The sequence below is a fragment of the Coloeus monedula genome (assembly GCF_965178545.1).
Source record: "Coloeus monedula genome assembly, chromosome: 2".
NCBI classification, from domain to species: Eukaryota; Metazoa; Chordata; class Aves; order Passeriformes; family Corvidae; genus Coloeus; species Coloeus monedula.
The window spans coordinates 105,521,561-105,539,659 of NC_138782.1; the positions used below are offsets into that span (position 1 = coordinate 105,521,561).

The 18,099-nt window shown below is 36.6% G+C and overlaps 1 protein-coding gene across 1 annotated transcript in view; it reads right to left on the minus strand.

The window, feature by feature from the left end:
* Positions 1 to 3,481: 3,481 nt before the first annotated feature.
* NOL10 (nucleolar protein 10) overlaps positions 3,482 to 18,099 on the minus strand; it is a 50,451-nt gene continuing 35,833 nt past the window's right edge. Inside the window, exons 14-21 of the mRNA XM_082299420.1 lie at positions 17,763 to 17,889; positions 16,705 to 16,784; positions 16,423 to 16,521; positions 15,738 to 15,827; positions 13,822 to 13,995; positions 13,185 to 13,432; positions 7,920 to 8,022; positions 3,482 to 4,439 (exon numbers count right to left, since the gene is read on the minus strand). Coding sequence (XP_082155546.1) covers positions 4,320 to 4,439; positions 7,920 to 8,022; positions 13,185 to 13,432; positions 13,822 to 13,995; positions 15,738 to 15,827; positions 16,423 to 16,521; positions 16,705 to 16,784; positions 17,763 to 17,889 — 1,041 coding nt within the window. The 3' untranslated portion in view covers positions 3,482 to 4,319. The remainder of the gene's footprint in view (positions 4,440 to 7,919; positions 8,023 to 13,184; positions 13,433 to 13,821; positions 13,996 to 15,737; positions 15,828 to 16,422; positions 16,522 to 16,704; positions 16,785 to 17,762; positions 17,890 to 18,099) is intronic.

Here is an 18,099-nt window from a genome sequence, read left to right on the forward strand (position 1 = left end):
TATGACCTAGAGAGCCTTTAAAATGCAGGAATTCCTTTTCTTCCAGTTATGTAAACTACAAGTGGTGCTAAATATTATTATTTTCTGCAGGCTTTACTATAAATTGTTCATTTTGGTGACAGGACTATTTCATGTTCAACACAAAGAGTCAGTTGTTGAGTAAAATGGGCTTTGAAATACAGAGATAATGATCAAGAGGTAAAATTTATTAATAGATTTATGTGCTTTCATCAGTTTAAAATCCCCATACTTCTCAAGATCAGACAAAATATATTAGCTATGGAAACATGCCAAAAGAAGTATATTATCTTTAAGAAAGAGATAAAAAGATAAAACTAGTGAGTGATTCAGTGGAAGGATGAGACAAAGGGGGAAAATTACTCCAGTCAATTAATGATACATGCTTCCTCCTTATGCCCTACAACATCCATAGAGTAATCAGGCTGGAGAGGTCCTCTGAAGTTCATTAAACCATTCTTCTTCCTCAGGGAAGGCTCCACTACACCTGAAGATACATAGATACCTATACCTGCAGAGGTTTAATCCAACAAACCTTTTCATGGACATTGCACAACCTCCCCAGGCAGGGAGCTGTACTGCTTCACTGTACTCCTGCATCTGAAACATGGTCCTGTCTTCCTGGAATTAAATTATATTCCCGATTTCCACATCTGGAAACATGAAGAACACAAATATAAAAGGCTGCTGCAAAGCAAGATGGAGTAATCTGAAAACTGTTCCATTCCCTCTCACAACTCCTCCTGAAGCTTGACATCTCAAACCTGTTTTAAGCTTCATACATAAACCCCATGAGTATAAACATGTGCATATACATTTTACACACACTTGCTACATGTGCAGGGTAATATTTTGAAATCACATTTCTTTTGTTCAGATATTAAAAACCAGCAGTGTGGGGTAAATTTTTTCACTGTTTTGTTTAAACTGGTAGGTGCTCCTAGTTTTAGACAATTATACCAGCCACAGGAACACAGAATGATTCTTGGCTTGGTAACAGAATTTTGGAAAGAACATGAGACAATTAGTTTTGGTTCAATGCTAGTTGAATGATTAACAGTCTAACCAATATAAATCATATTACTTGTGGAGTAAAAAATACTGAAGTACAGGTGACACATCAGACCCAGGCCATTCCTTTACCTCACCAGCATTTCACTCACATTTAACCACCACCTGTACATTTATTTATAGTGGGTTTTTAAACTGATGCTCACCGTAAGTTCTCAAATGTATGAAACAATCAGGGTTTCCATGAGGCTACAGCAGCTGATCACACTTACCTTAAGAGGATGAACCTTAAATGTCACAAAGGATCCCAGCAGCAGCTCAGCTTCTAGGAATTGCAATTCTGGACGAATACTGATTCCTGCAGCATAGAAAATGAAGTGGCTGCTGACTGAAAAACATTAATGGAACCAGGCTGACACTTAAGAAACGCCTGCTTTGGTTGCATGATGAAGCTAATTCATTTGCAGTGATGTTGCATTGATACTCCAGCTTCTACTGAAACTTTCAATCTTCCCCAGATAGCTGCTCAAGAACAACTTTAACCTGCTGTTAATATACTTAATCAATCTCAACTATCTAAACATGCTTCATGCCAGGTCCCTATGTGGACAGTGATGTGGATTGAGAACTGGCTGAATGGCACATCCCAGAGGGTCATAACCAGTGTCACAGGGTCTAGTTGGAGGCTTGTCACTAGTGGTGTCCCCCAAGGTTCAGTATTGTTTAACTCACTCAACAATGACCTGGATGAAGGGGCAGAGGTCTCCTCAGCAAGTTCCCCGATGACACAAGGCTGGGAGAAGTGGCCGATACCCCAGAGGGCTCTGCAGCCCTTCAGAGGGACCTCAACAGGTTGGAGAGATGGGCAGAGAGGAACAGTTTGAAATTAACAAAGGCAAATGCAGCGTCCTGCACCTGGGGAGGAATAACCCCAGGCACTGGTACAGGCTGGGGTGACTTGCTGGGAAGCAGCTCTGTGGAGAAGGACCTGGAAGTGCTGGTGAAAAACAAGCTGTCCATGACGTGTCCTTGTGGCCAATGGTGTCCTGAGGGGCATTAGGAAGAGCATTGCCAGCAGGTCGAAGGAGGTGTTTAAAATGTACCCCCAACTATCTCTGAGGTGAAATAAATGGCATGCTAAGGGCAGCATGCATGTGCCTTCTAACAGTACAAACCATATTCATTTTATCATAGAGGCTTCAACCTAAACATGTGATCAATACTATCACAATACTTACATTATGAATGTAAGTGCAAGAAAAGCAAAACACTGACTTAAACCAGTCAGTCAGAAGAATCTCAAAACCAGAAGAAATACTCTCATTTTAAGCTGAAGGTTAACCATTTCATACTCAATTCATTACCACCCTGCAAATCAACCATATTTAGTTTTTTACTGCTCTTGACAGCCCACAAAATCAATGCTGAAATACAGATGCCTTATACCGTAAATGCAGCTCTAGAGCAAACATAATGGGGATTTAGGCCCACCATGAAAAGGAACAAACTCTGCCAAATTCCTGCTCTTATAGCGCCACTTCTGTCCACTCAGTGCCCTGTTTCAACCACAATGGAGGCCAGTTTCCCCTGTTAATCTTTCCAAGTTCATACAGCCCTGTGTACGACTTGAGCACACCAGAATCGCACAGAGATAGTTTCTAAGAGATAACATAATGCTCCAGAGGGAAGATGTTGCACTAGTACAAATTTTAACTTGTCACTGCATTTGGATTTCAGAGGCTTGCATGTCAGAAGACAAGACTCCAAAAAGAGGGACATACCCTGAAGCAACCACAACTGCATTCACATTTCTCAGTGCCTAAGGAGAAGTAATAATGGTACTTACAGCATGGGTGAGACTGACATTGGAATACTGAATAGTTCTGTGCTAAATAAAAAGCATGAGAAGCTTATGGACAATGCAGTAATTTGACAGTTAGAGGTAAAAAACTAAGTATTGAGAGACTCATCCTTTAGTTGAATGCAAGGGCAGAGGTGATAACTGCAGTGTAAGTTTTTAAAGATAAAAATATCAGGTAAAAATGCCTTTTTAAACTGAAGGCAGCAATATAATTAAAACAAGAATTAAAGCAGGTAAAATTATGTTAGGGAGAAAAAAAAATTAACTATGTTAAATTATTATTTAACAACAACAACAAAAAAATATCAGGCTATGAGGAATGAAGGCTTTTACTGAAGTAAATGCTAAGATTCTATAAATACTGTCTGAGAGACCTGACCAGATTAATACCCCTCTGGTTTATAAAGCAAAACACTTAAGAACCTATGAGTCTCTTAAAAAGATTTACAGTGACAGAAGGATTCACTGATTCTTGTTGGATCCAAAGTTCAGAGGTTTTTTTGATCTAGCAAAAAGGCAGTCTATAAAAGCTTTTTAAAAGCAATAAAAAGGTTCTTTTAGGATTAAAGATAAAAGTTAATTTATTTGCTGAAGTACTGACCTATTTAGGTTCTAGGTTTTTAAAACTCTTTTTCTGAAGCATAGGAGACTACTGGCATGGCCTTAAAATGCTTGTTATGTGAACATATACCACTTGATCTATGCTGAACCATGGCTGGCTTTCCAAAACAGAAACATCAGGAGCAGGTTTTACATGAGTTAAGGTAGTATTTACAAAATCTAAGTTAATAGGACTTATTAATAGGGGACGCTTCTGAGCTTCCTCTTTGTACCTGGTGTAGCAAGAGAGGTTTCCTTATGGAATGACTCAAAGGAACCCAAATCAGGCATTCTCAGTTGCCCTTCTGACAACCATTTGTACCATTTGCTACTAAAGGCAACCCAAGAATATAAAGCCAAAGTCAGTTTTTGAAAAATACAATTTTGAGTCATCCCTCAAGATGAAAAATTTGTTGTGTCCTTATAAAGATAAGCTTTTAGACAAAATAACTTACCCTTGATCTTCTACCTAAGCAGTCACAAAGATTTCAGAAACAAAAACTCACAGCTCTTCAGTTAAACAAAAGACAGGGAGCCTCGTTGTATACATAAATTCTTATACAGAAAACATCCAGGGTAACACAATAACTGATTGCTGGTGATTTATGAACAAACAGTTCACACTGGACAATATCCATAGTGTCCTTTGGTCAGTACTTTAACTTTCATAAACTTTTCAATAATTAACACAGCGTTTAGGAAGTTCTGGTCTTGTGTTCACCAATGAATCAAAACACAAATCCGCTGGTACTGTGTCCCAATTTGAAAAAGCCCCTTTTTCAAATGAAAAATGAGGTAAAAAGTTTCTTAAAAAAAAAAAAACCATAAATCAATGAAATAGTCGTCCTCTTCCACGTCTGCTCTTGAGTTGACTGGCAGAGCGCCGAAGACTTTTCCTCTCTTGACGATGCAGTTTCTCAGCTTCCTGCTGTTTCCTTTGCTGCTCTGACTGGAATATTAAAACAAAAATAGACTCAGGTTCTTGTAAATTTACACATCACCTCATTGCTCCAATATCAATATATCAAGTCAGAATTCCATTAAGCAAATCTGAAAGTGTTACCGTTAGTTGCCCCATGCTATCTTGTGTCAGACTCTACCAGTTAATTCTGGATATCCTTAGGCATTATCATTCCAAGTTTTTCAGAGCAAATGTTTAACATAAAGATATCAAAAAAAGGTGAACAATGCATTTCAGATAAAAAACAAAGCTTAAGAATACCCTCCAGAATTTATGTTTAAATATCCTTAAGAATGTAGATCCCAATTTGTAGCTACTTAGTATCTACTTTGGTTAACTAGTGTGTTCAAGTTTAACCACAGAATCACAGAATAGAATAAGCTGAGTTGGAAGGGACTCACAACTATCGAGTCCAAACCCTGGTCCTACAGGAGTCTCCCTGGACAGAATCACACTATGTGCCCAAGACTACTGTCCAAATGCTTCTTGAAATCTGTCAGGCTTAATATTGCACAATTTAATTTTAAAAAGACAGAACAATTAGTTACATTTGCTGAAGCATACACATTTCCTAAAATGCGTTCTTAGGAGTTCTTGGAAGTGTTTGATATGCTGTATGCAGTTATAGAAAGACTTTCTACATGAAAGTAATTCTAAATCTCTGCTCCTGTGGCACATGCTCTATTAATGTTTCTTCTCTTAATCAAAAACATGCTGGAAGGGTTTAATTTATGTACCATGTAGATGAAATGGTTCTTACAGCCATAAACTACTATTTTCTTTGGAAGACTAAAGCTTTTCTTTCAACTGGGCAGAAACTGGAACTAGCAGACTTGAACTAGCCAAGCTCAGGCAACTGTCCATGCTAAAAGTACTCCAGCAATTCGAGCAATCTCAAGCAGCCCAGGATAACTGCACTGACAGTGTGACAGAATTACCGCTGTAGATGCAGCTGCATCCCCACTGCATCTCATTCTGTAACCAACAGTATTCGTGTCAGCTCATCTCTTCCCCAGTCTTCCATTCACCTACCATTTAAAATGAGCTAGAGATCTGCTTGCATGGACAGCATTTTGGCTGAGGTGAGATACAAACCAGCTTACCAAATGTAGCAATCAGCCCATACTGGTATCAAGGCCGAAAAAACTACTGGTCTTCAGACTTTGATGAAATTTATTAATTCCTGTTTTCATTGCAAGTAGAGCAACAAGAAACCCACTATTTGAAAATACAAGTAGTTTCTCTCTGTTTCCAGACCTCTTCTGAAACACTCTTGATGAATCTTACTTAAGTTCATGTTGACAGCTACTCATAGTGTACTGAAACTGAATGACCTTGATCTGCATTAGAAATATTATGGTTTGGGTTTTTTAAATGTCTTCCATACTGTCCTAAAAGTATAAGTACTTTGACATTTTAGAAATCCTGCTATTTTGTTAGATCTATTTGCTACGATAAAGCATATTGAAATCGAAAAGTAAGTTGCCACACTGTAGGAACCATATTCAAATCCCCTGAAAACTAAACTGTGAAATATCAACGACAAACAGTTTCATCACTGGATCTGTCAGTGGCAGCTGGGCATCAGGAGGCTGCCAACATACCACACCTGCAGGAGCCAAGTTCAGCCTCGATTCCTCTAACTTAGGAGTTGAAGTGATACCAACCCTAAGGAAGGACAATTCTCTCCCCTGCTAAATCTTTCTACCTACTCCTAAATACACCTGCCCTTTGAGGAAAGGGCATCACAAAGCCTAAGTTGATGTTTCAAGTAACACTAAAACCCCTTTTTTGGCTTGTCAGCTCCAACTCTTCATCCTCTGAAAAGGAGTGCCATGACTGCATAGCATGACTTCCTCCTAGCTCTCCCTTCTCCATTCCTTGGGACTTCAGAAGATATACACAAGAGTCTGCTTATTTGAGAGAAGACTTGTAAGTCTTACTTTGTTGTTCTGCTGATAGGAGAAAATATCTCCACTGTAGATGCATTATTTTTCTTTAAATTACATTTTTAAAAATCTTTTTAATTCAGATGACTACAGTGCACATATTTTAATAAAGCAATATCAGTAAATAGTCAGGAAAACAAAATCCATATATGTTAGAAGCACCATAATTTTAAAAACCCCTCAAAGCTGTATCTTATCTGATGCAATCAAGTAAAATTGGCATTCTGAACCACTGCTGTGTCTGTCTTCTTCCTGCAGGGTCTGTCTACCTTGCTCCCAAGTCTTTACAAAACTGTCAGTAAAAAGTGACAGTTCAGTGTGCACCACCAACTGCACAAAACCTTGCGGCTTTACACTTCTTCAATTAAAGCTACTGTAAAAAAATCTGTGCTTTGAAGCCCTGCAAAGCCCATTTATTAAGCTGTAAGACACCAACGTATCAGTTACAGAGTTGATAAAATCACCAGAAAGGTTACCCTACAGGGCACTGCAGAGGAATTTGTGACTTATTCCACAGTCACATATTAAATTCCAGCAATACAGGAATCAAAACCAGATGAAAAAGGACATCTGCAAACAGATAATTATCAGTAAAGTAAGGTAGAAACAGTCAATAAATCTGACTTTTTTTTCCTTCAGGCATATCCAATGTGACAATCAAGTAACTACTTAGCCATTTTTGTGACAGTGTTTTACCAGTGAGAACAGTATTTGACCAGTGGTAAGGAGAAATGTGTTACAGCAAAGATGCTTACCTGAGGAAAACAAATTTTAACCAAAGTAAATTTTGTCAGGTCAAGTATTAATTCATATGGGTCTTCAGCTTTTAAACTGAATCCTCTCCTCAGTTCTAAAGCAATTTTCTGGTTAAAAAATCCCTAAATGTTCTGCAGCAGTAGCAGATGCACAGAAGCATTTATTTAGCTGTCCCCACGTTATAAAGCAATCACCTGTATGCAATCTACAAAATTCTTTAGAATGGAAAATCAAAACCCTTGGAAAGGGTAAATAGACAGCAGTTAACTCCATATGGAATATGACAACCAGTATAGGACCAGCTTGTTCCTGTGACCTGTGTTACATAAGGTCAACAACAAAGATGGTTTGGAGCTCTGTTTCTATCCTGCTGAGACCTCTCACCATGCCAAACCAAGAGAAAGCCTGTCCCCTGCAGCACCCTCACTTGTGTTTGGACCTGCAGACTGAGATCTGATCAGTGCTGGCACTGAAGTCAGGGAAGGTCACAAGCTTCTGGTGGTACCTCTGCAAATAAACTATTAAAAGATGCAAGCCATTATTTTCCACCAGAATGTAAGATTTTATGAGTGTTGCCTGAGTTATATGGGATAAACACACAGAGCACTACTGGAGGCTTTCATTCTCTTGGCAAGAACCCGAAGAGTTGGCAGCTTATAAAGAAATGAAGAGGGACATTTGCTTGATGGTTTGTTCTTTCATGCAAAAACTGAAGTTACCTGTGCATTATCTTAAAAATTATACATATGTATATATAGCTCACCTTCTTTAATTTGAATGTTGCCTGTTTGCTGCCTACTGTGGTATCAGACACATTGAGTGTGCCAAGCTTTTCTTCAAGCTTTAAACGATCTTCAAGAGTTTTCCTGCAGAGAAAAACTAACATTAGCCCCTATTTTTGCCATCTTTTTACTGTAATAAAAGTCGATAATGCAGTCAAAACAGACCTCAATTTCTCTGAAATCCTGAAATGTCATAACTAAAAAAATAAACATTCAGGAAACAGAAAGACAAATTCAAATAATTCCCTCCAGATATTGCTTTTAGTAGAAACACTTAAAATTTATGTAAAGTTCATTGTTTTTGCTGCTAAAAAGTAACATGACTCTAGTTGAGAAAGAAACCACACCCTTCTATTGCTATAGTTTTCTATGAAATGTCCAATAAAGTTGGGGATATTAAACTGCACAAATAAAAAAAGTAAGGCTAGATATTCAGTTTTTTTGAAATCTTATAATTTCTGAATTGGAAACACTTTTGAAGGAAGGAAGTAAGCTTGACTATACACCAGAATGAATTAATCACCAAATTAATCATTTCACTGTTTAATCCAAACACAAATGCTTGTTCGGACACTGTGCCTGCAACAGTGAACAATATAAACAAGTGAATGTGATAAAGACAGATCCTGGGCCCAGAGAGGAGCTCCACAGAAGCATATGCCTTCAAGCACAGTGCTTATCACTGAGTTTCTGTAAGCAAACTGGTGTAGAGCCTCTCCCTCAGGCTCCAGACTCCAGCTTTTCCGTGGAGAAGGAGGTAGGTGGTGTGGCCAAAACTCATACTGTTTTCAGCTCTCCTCCACCGGAAGTTAATGCCCTGCAAAAGCAAGACGTAAGGACATGCCCCAGCTGCTCCAGGTTGTGAGCTGGTATTTAGTATCACGGTTGCTGACTTCAGTTAAGTTGGGCTGTAAACCAGAACAGCTGAGGAGTGGAAAAATGCCTTGTTCCCACATAAGCCTCCAGCTCAGGGGGAAGGCAGGCAGGCAGGGACAGTGCTGGCTTCAGCCAGCCTCCCTAAAGGCACCTGTGAGTCCAAACACGGCTCATCCTTCTCCTATAATGTAGGTCCTACGAGTAAGTAGCACCCTCTGAGAATATGACATGGCTTGTACAATCAAACTCACTCTGCATGTGCTTAGAAAACATTCTCCTAACTGTAAACAAAATTAGTTTCTGCAAATTGAGATGCTATTAGTGCCTCATTAGCTCTCTCTGAAGAGGGCCAAGAGATGTTTTTTGTACGACTTTCAAAGTGGAAATAAATCATCATAAAAATAGAGATGATTGGCAGCCACCAGAATCAATGGCATTTACTGTGTATGAAGAACTCATGGCTGTGGTGGCCTATGCATGAAGTCTCTGAAGTCCACTGAATTTTGGTTAATGAGCCATTTTATGTAACAAAGACTTTTCAGATTAACAATGAAAAATTACTGTCAAGAACTACTTTATTTCTCATGACTAGGTACTTTGATTGTATTTTTTTCTGTAGTGTATTTTTATTGAGTACATGTGAAAACTTGTTCCATCTGTGCGAATCGGAAAGACAAGCTAAGCCTTAGAGCTAACTGTGGCAGAAGATCAGTCACCAACATTGTGGTGGGATTTCTACATTCAAGTGAAGTCCCATTTTTCTCCCCTTTGAAAGTGGACTGGAGAAATATGGCTACTACCCAGCAATTATTTAGCATGACTGCCTAGACACTGCTTCAGTCAGGAGAAAAATTAAAATGAGTAGATACTAGCAACATGCTGTGGGGTTGTAATCTTACTGAAAACATGTAGCTATGGTTCTATTTATCTGAAAACGTGCAGACCTCAAGTGATAGTGAATTGTACATACTGATACACAAACAACAGCTGGGTTTTTTGTTTTGGCTGGGTTTTTTTCATGTCTTCCTCAACAAATTAATTCAAGGGATAAACTTACAGTGTTATGAGAAGCAAATTCCCCTGTTCTAACGTAAAAATCAAACAAAAAATTACCCTTTTTTTTCCCCTCATTATAAGGAGAACAGTTTTTCAGGACTTTTCCTGCTGTAAAACAAGAATACCTCTTTAACAACACCTAGGACTATCAACTATGTTTTGTTGGCTTTCTTGGCCACCTCTGAAGACACATACATTGACTGTCATACTTTTCATAAAATATGACTGCTATAGTTTTTAATTCTGACATCCTTTAACTTCAGTAACATACTCTTTAAAGGGACATCAAGTAAATCAAAAGAACTCTTAGCACATAGATAAAAATCCTTTCCTTTTATGGTTCTCTTTCAAGTTACTAGGTAGGAAACCTATGTTGTAGGGAAACAAAGCAAGGATTTGGAGGTTTCTTGTGAAAGTGTAAGAGTACAAAAGGGGAAAATTAAATGTAGATGGATTTGAGACAAGGTGTTTTATAGAACCCTGAGTAAATTTTGCAGCTTTCCTGCACAGAGAAATGAGCAGACTGTGGGTCTAGGAAGGAATTTATAGTACGCACCACTGCTTTAGAAGTTGGGCTTGGAGCCGTGCTGAGTCAGGAACATGTCAAAAGAAACACCCAGTTTTATATAAGTCATAAACTGTTTCCTCAGGTAGAACATTATATGATTAGAGAAAAAAAGAACATCTAGCCATTAAATGCATAGTGAAGGTATTAAGGTACTTAATTATATTGGTCACAGACCATCATTCCATAACTTGGATATATCAAATCAAAGACAAACATGCCAGCCTCACCAGATTGTACATGCCACTACAGTCTTTCCAGGTTTCAGTATGCTACTTGATTTAATTACTTTTATGCTGACTACTTATCACTGAATAAGGCCAGCACAAAACATGTTTTTCTTCATAAAATTCTAATATGTAAAAATGCTTATGAACCCAACAATTTAGCTCACAACAATTATGATTACAAAATCATATCAGATATGCATTATATGAAACAGACATCAGCTGTTGATTTTCAAATTTCTTCTAAGAATTTGAGGAACACCAAACTCCATACTGAGAATAATGCTTGGATGAGCACAAAGGGGATCAGTGAGTATAGAGCTAATTGCTTAGACGAAGATAAAAAAAAACCCATGTAAGTAAATTCAACAACAGCAACTCAGAAAACAAAGGAAGTGATGCTACCACATTAATATTTTTGGTCAGTCTATTCTGTCCTCAAATTCTTCTCCTTTTTTTTTTTTTACATTTTACACTATATCCTATCTGTGCACCTACCACAGAGGGTATCCATTAGCAGCGAATCTTAAAGCAGACTCTCCTTTCTTTAAAAGCAGTCTTTTAAAAGTCTTTTCACAGCTTATGTCATCACAGACATTCCTTCATCTACTGGACACATCTGTGATATTTGCTTTTGTTTTTCCTGGGCTGAAGAAATTATTTTGCTCCCTTAAAACCAAAAGAAAAAATTTACTTTATCCTGTGTTACCCTGCATTATTTTTTTCTAAATGTTTCTTCTCTTCCTTACACCTGTCTTGGCTTATTTACTTGAATTTCCACACTCTTGTTCACATTTAAGCCTTCAATGTTTTGAATAAAATGAAATCTTTACGCTTCAAATTGAGTGTCCTTGAGAATTTGCTTTAGAGCTTAGCAGCTGAATTTGTGCAAAGGAGCAGCATATGAATAGGCTGCAGCCATAGAGCCTTTTAATGACATATTTCACTCACGCTGAGAATACAGTGTCATTTGACCAGTCTGTCAGGCTTCTTCCAAGTTACAGCTAATATGACCATAAACCAAATTACAATGTAAAAAGAAGTATTTTTAATCTACAATACTTTGTCAGAGTGTCCAGAGTGGATTTTCTCCTGACAAAGAAGAAAAATTGACAAAATTAAAAAGTTGCTTCATCTTCTGGAACAAAGAAAAAAAAATCAATCAGAAGAAAGTTAATGGAAATATCTAAGGAAGTTAACAGTCCAGAATAAGTGGGTATATTCAATTTAAAAAAAAAAAAAAAAAAGAGAAATCCCTGTGTGAAATTACCTGCTGATAAAAAACAGCTAAGGAAAACATGGGAATCAGTTCTGCAGAACTGCTATAAATCCCAATTTATAAAATACCACTATTTCTACTTAAGAGAAGTCTTACAAGTACAACATGGAAATCATAGACTATCTGACTACCATAGGAACACTATCTTGCTAATACTTAAAAATCCCTTTTACATGATCATTCTAGTTAAAAGGCTGAATTTTTATCAAATGTTTCTTTGTGTCTTCAGAAAATTTCAATTATAAAACAACTAGACTGTAGTCATTAGTGACATAAAGAAACAGCTCCATTGTATTATTCACTTTCTTTTCTTTGACTGTATAATTTCATTCTAAGTAAAACCAAAATGTTTATTATGAGATCCATCTAGCCCAACAAGCAGTTTCCAATATTAGTCAAAATTCTGCTCTGCACCAACTGTGCTGCAAGAACTTTGAAGCTACTGTCTTGAAAGGTTTAATAAATGTTTGTGCTCCAAACAATAAAAGGCTATTAAATCTCATCTTCTGAAGGGCTCAACTCGCCTCTGAAAAAAACTAAATCAATGAGATTTGCAGGCACTGAGCACCTCAAAGCCAAGTCTTTTACTTTAATGTGCTCTTTCTTTAGTTTGACATGCTTATCCATGTACCTGTTATTTCAGATGATCATCAGTTTAAGGAAATGAAAAAACCAAACCAAACCAACTACACTTAACAAACACCCTCCCAGTGTGGTACTTTGTATTGCAAAAAAAAAAAAAAAAAAGCAGAAATAGTAAGTTCTGACATTATAAGGACAGTGTAGGTTTTGAAAATTTTTAGATGTCATAAAACTACCCAGACAAAACAATTTTTCTTTTACTGTCTTGACCCACCTTGATCCTACTCCCAAAACTATTCATGTAGCATTCTACATCCTTTTAGGTGGTCAGATGAAAAACCTCCAGTCTGTTAACCTCATACTGACACTGGTGGAGAAATATAACCAGTCTCACAAGACATGACTGTTATCTGTGACAACAGCACTTTGCCAACACTGAGTAATGGATCCCCCACATCTTACTAATCTCATTTGCATAGCGCATTTGTTTATCTGTAAACAAAGCTTTCAACGACTATGTCACTTTAAGTTATATCCTTGGATCACCAGAAGTGGCTTTACTAGCAAGAGCTTCCGAGCCAAAACATCACTGGACTGCACTGTAGGGAAACACTTGAGAATCATCCACCCCCAGCTATTAAAATAGGAACATTAGTCTTACTTCATTAATTTTTGTTTTTTGGCAGAGTCTTTGAAGCTTCTGAATTCCTCTCCTTCTTTAATCTCGAAAAACTGAGGTTTCAGTAATGTTTGCTGATCTTCCTTGAGCCTTTCCTGCCGCTTTAGTTTTTCCTCTTGGCGTAAAAGCTTGCGCTGTTTCCTGACCTCTTCAACCCAGCCTTTTTCATCATCTGAACTCTCAGAACTTTCTGCATCACTTGCTTTTCCTTCTGGTTCTTCCTCCTCTTCCTACAGACAAAAATAGTATAAAATAAGAAATCATCAACTAATTTTCTTTTCAAACCCTTCCTGCAATTAAGAGTACGGGACAGCTTTTACACACAGCTGTTTTAGATACAGCTGAAGAGAACTACAATCTTTAAACAAAAGCAGTAACAGCAAATGAAGCTGAAAATATATTTCAAAGTTGTTACCTTTATGTTTTTCAAATCTATATTTGTGCAGAAACAATATAATTCACATCTAAAAACTAGATTAAAATTATAAATTACACTTAATTATTGTAGCTGATAAGACATTCTTGCATTGCCTCCATCTCTCTGGGATGAAAAGTCTGAATGCTTGAAACAGAGGGGAAAAAAAAGCCTATGGAGTCTTCTGAATGGAAAATATTTTACCTGTCCTTGTGCTTCCAGTTCTTCTAAGATCTTTAGCTTCCTCTTTCTTTTCTCACTTATTTTAGAAACAAGTGGGTTAAGTAACCTAAATTCTTCACTCTGCTCATCCACCTGGAAATCTGGATTCTCAAACATGACCTTAAAACGATCATCTTTGAGAAGACTTGGCAGATTCTGGAACAGAAGTAAAGCATGAGCAAAAGTTAGACAATTCTGAAACAGACATTAATAAAATAAGTAACACTTTTTTTTAATTAAACAAAATTAATAACCAGCATATGAAATGCCAGTTGCTTTATCCTTCCAGGTCAAATAAAAATCGAGATTTATGTTTACTGTATTTTTACAAAAATTGTTCAAAGCCACCTGTAAGCAAGGGTTTGGGGTTTTTTTAAATGCACAGTATAGACACTTTAAATACACAATTACTAATATTTTCAAATAAATCTTTCTCATGCATTCAGCCAGCTAGTCTGGAGACATGTTGGTATCTACTGACTAATCAGCAGTACCTCCAAGGCAAATATAGTGCCTGATGGGGATGATTCTACAACATGTAAAACAAATTATAAGGGTACATGCCTTTATGCAATGTTACTATTATTTTACTGTAAATACTTAAGAGGAAGTGTTTTTATACATATTATAACACTTTTTTTTTTCACTACTTTCACATACAGAATGGAAAAGGCAGTTTTATTCATGTCAAAGTAAAATGAACTCAGTGTAAATTATGCTACTGGTGAATTCAGAACAGTTCAACCTACTAATTCAGCTTAAGAGAAGACCAGTTATTGTAATTTTAAAATCATTACATACATAGCTTTTTATTATAAAGTGCTAATTTTTTAACATTGCTCAAATTATACCAGTGTATCAATCCCACCACAGCATTAGGTTTTCATTTTTACTTAAGAAAAGGAGGGTGGAACTAAGGATATGGAAAACAAGAGTAAATTTCAAACACAAAAATGCTGCAAATGAACTTTCAATCACAGCCAAAAATTAAATCCCAAAGCCTAAAATAAATTGCTTGTCATAGGACTCTAATACTGTTTCAGAAAAATAACCTGAACATACATTTTTATATATACTCTGTTTAGTCTACTTAATTACACAGTCTCTATGGGCTCCAAGAAAAATCAGTCCCCATCTACTGAACTCTCATTTTCATTGTACCATTTGCTTCAGTCTGCATTTAAGTTTCACCCCCACCACCTATCTTTTTCGTAGTTCATCCTTCCTACTAACCTTAACACACAAGATCTCATTATTGACATATATTGACACATGCAGCTAATGTCTGCTTTTCATGAATGCTATACTGTGAGAATGAGCACCTATGAAGTGCTACCTATAAAAAGCCTCCCCTCCTATTAGATATTAAACATTTACCCATTTCTTCAATTAAAACTTCTCTTAGGAGAGAAATGGATTATTTTTAACATCCAGAAGAACTTCTATTGTGTAAAAGCAAACCATTTTCACTATTTTATAAAATATATTTAACTGTACATACAAAGAAAGGCAATTATAACTTAAATTTTATAGATAACTTCTATTCTTTCATGGTCACCACTAAGATAACCAAAACCAAATGCAAACAACAGGTCTTGTTCGAACAGCTGTGGTATTGAGGCTGCATTAACCAGCTTTTAGAGTCCTATAAAACCCATATCACCTTCACAGTATTTCATCATTTTTAGCTTCAAGTTACTATATGGTCTTTTTTGTGCTGCAGCTATAGTCAAACGCATTTTAAAGCCACCTACCAGAATAAGTTATTTATAAGAAACAGAAGCAACGGTTTTTTTGAATCTGTTTGGCTAAATGGCAACAACAAAAAAAATATGAATCCTATAAACATTGCTAGTTCTGTGCTCCCAGTTAGAGAAGTCACCAAAGCAAGAGCTCACCTTTTGTTTCCGTTTTTTGCTAATCTGTTGCTCTTCCCCCTCTTCTTCAATCAGTTTGAGTGCAAGTTCTTTATTAACTTTTGGAAGTTTCTAAAAAGAGGAAAGCAATTAATCAATAAATTAGACTTTTACACATGCAACCTACATGCTTTACATTCTTACTATTGCAGAAAAGCTCCTTGACTGGTTCCAAATATCTCTAGGTACTAGGAAAGCAACTGCACTTAGAGAAGATTTAAGAACTTGTGTATTATTTTTAACTTCTAATGCATCAGCTTTAGAATTTTAAAAGCAACTCTTTCTTCTTTTATGTTGAACAAATCCAATCTAGAAAGCTACTAGTTATAAACACAATACAATTTTCATGTATCTCTTTCCAGAGTATCATGTTTCAATGGCTTAAGTAATTTAATGTCAGAAGTAGAAATTGTAAAGTTTTACCAGTGGATTATCTGCTCAAGTGGCAAATGAGAGGAGAGCTCTCTTTTAGTTTGGTATCAGCCTTTCAAAATCACATGCAAGGGAATCTTATGTTTCCATTCAAGAAGTTCTATAAATTACTTTGTGTGTCCAATGATAAACAGAATCAAATCCTAAGTCGCTACATCTCTAAGATACACTCAGGAATATATTACTCTTTATGAATAGTTTTCCCCAAAGTATATTATTTGTTTATAGGATTTACCTTCAGTTGAACTCTCTGTGCACGTGTTTCTTCTATCTTCTGTCTTATTTTCTCTCTTCTATATTCCTCATAAGCAAAGGGGTTGGCCATCATTTTTGCCTTTTAACAAGCAGGAGGGAGTAAAAAGAAAATACCATTAATACAGGACACAGCCCATTATCTGGATGGAAAAAAAAACCCAGAACAAAATAAAAAAAAAAAAAACACAAAAAGAGAAAGAAAACCCCAACACATATATTTTATGGCTAAGAATAAAAATTGACAAGATGCAGCCTTATTTACCTTATGATAAAGTCTTATGTCCATGAAGAAGCCATGCATATATGCTCTGAGCAATGATGATCCAATGAGATGAGCAAGGCCTGGGAAAAAAGTTCCAAATTTCAAAGAGCTTTCATATATAAAGAACTTCTATTCCAAGCTAGCCAGTTCACTTCCCTAAGACAAACACGCACTGCCAATGCAAAACATCAATCTAACAGTCACAATCATGACATCAAGACTAAGTAAAACTGGGAATAAAAAATCATTCTGGCCAGCAAAAAAATTTAGGCTTCTTCAGAGCAACCAAATCCACTTTTCTTATAATAATGCATGCTACTGAGCACTTTTAAAAAATGCCTGCATGCACTATACTCTATAGAAGTTCACAAAAAATTCCAGAGGATTTTTTCAAAGTCCATAGGTGTGTGATAATCCCCTTTTTAGTGTGATATAGAGATGTTTTTAGCTAAAGAGTTTGGGTCAAACCCAACTCTAAACAGTCAGAAGTAAATTAAGTAAACTGGAGCAAAACATTGCAACCAAACCATGTAATGGACAGAAAAAGGACTAGCAAGTCTCAGAAATAGCTTGCTTGCCTTCTCTGCTATATAATTTTCAGTGTTCCAATTCCTTGAAATTATTAGCCCTAGAATGATTTGTATTTTCTGAAAATTATTACATTCAAGTAGGGTAGCCTTTGGCTGCGAGTTCCAAATTCTATTAGAGCACCTCAAAAATATTTTGAAAACTAAACCAATTTCTCTTCCTCTGCCTTCCATGTAGCATATGAAAGCACACACAACAGATTCTCAGACACATTATATCAGCAAATATCAATCCCATTCTTGTGATAAAAATCTGAGAAACACAAGTGTCTAGTGTTGAACTGGTAGGGAACCAAAGAACTTAAGAGCCATCAGTCTGGAATATTAATAACCAAGAAGACAAGAGGAAACTACTGTCAGTGAATTTCATAACAGTCCTCATACATCACAATGAAATTAGAAAAATCAGATGTGTAAATGTTCAAAAACTGAACAAAGAAGTCAGCCAAAGAGCATATACAACTGTTTTACCTAAATTTTCAAGGTCTTTTCTGGTAACAAATTTGTAATCGTCATAAACTGTGCTCTCTGGATTCTCTTCCAGTTCTTCAGTCAAGTTGTCCAAGAAGGAACACCATTTTGGGGCAGGTCCTAAAACCTGCGGATATTATGGAAAGTTATAACATTGCATTTTCTTACAGAAGAAGTCTACAGTTAGGCTCTTGGCTACTGTGCTGTAATGGAACAACAAATTAATCCCACTGCAGACCTCAAGAGCAGCACTTAGAGAACAGAATTAAACCTATTGCTTGCATTATCAATAAAGAGTACTATAGATTATGTAAGTGTTGTTTTAATTTAGGTCATT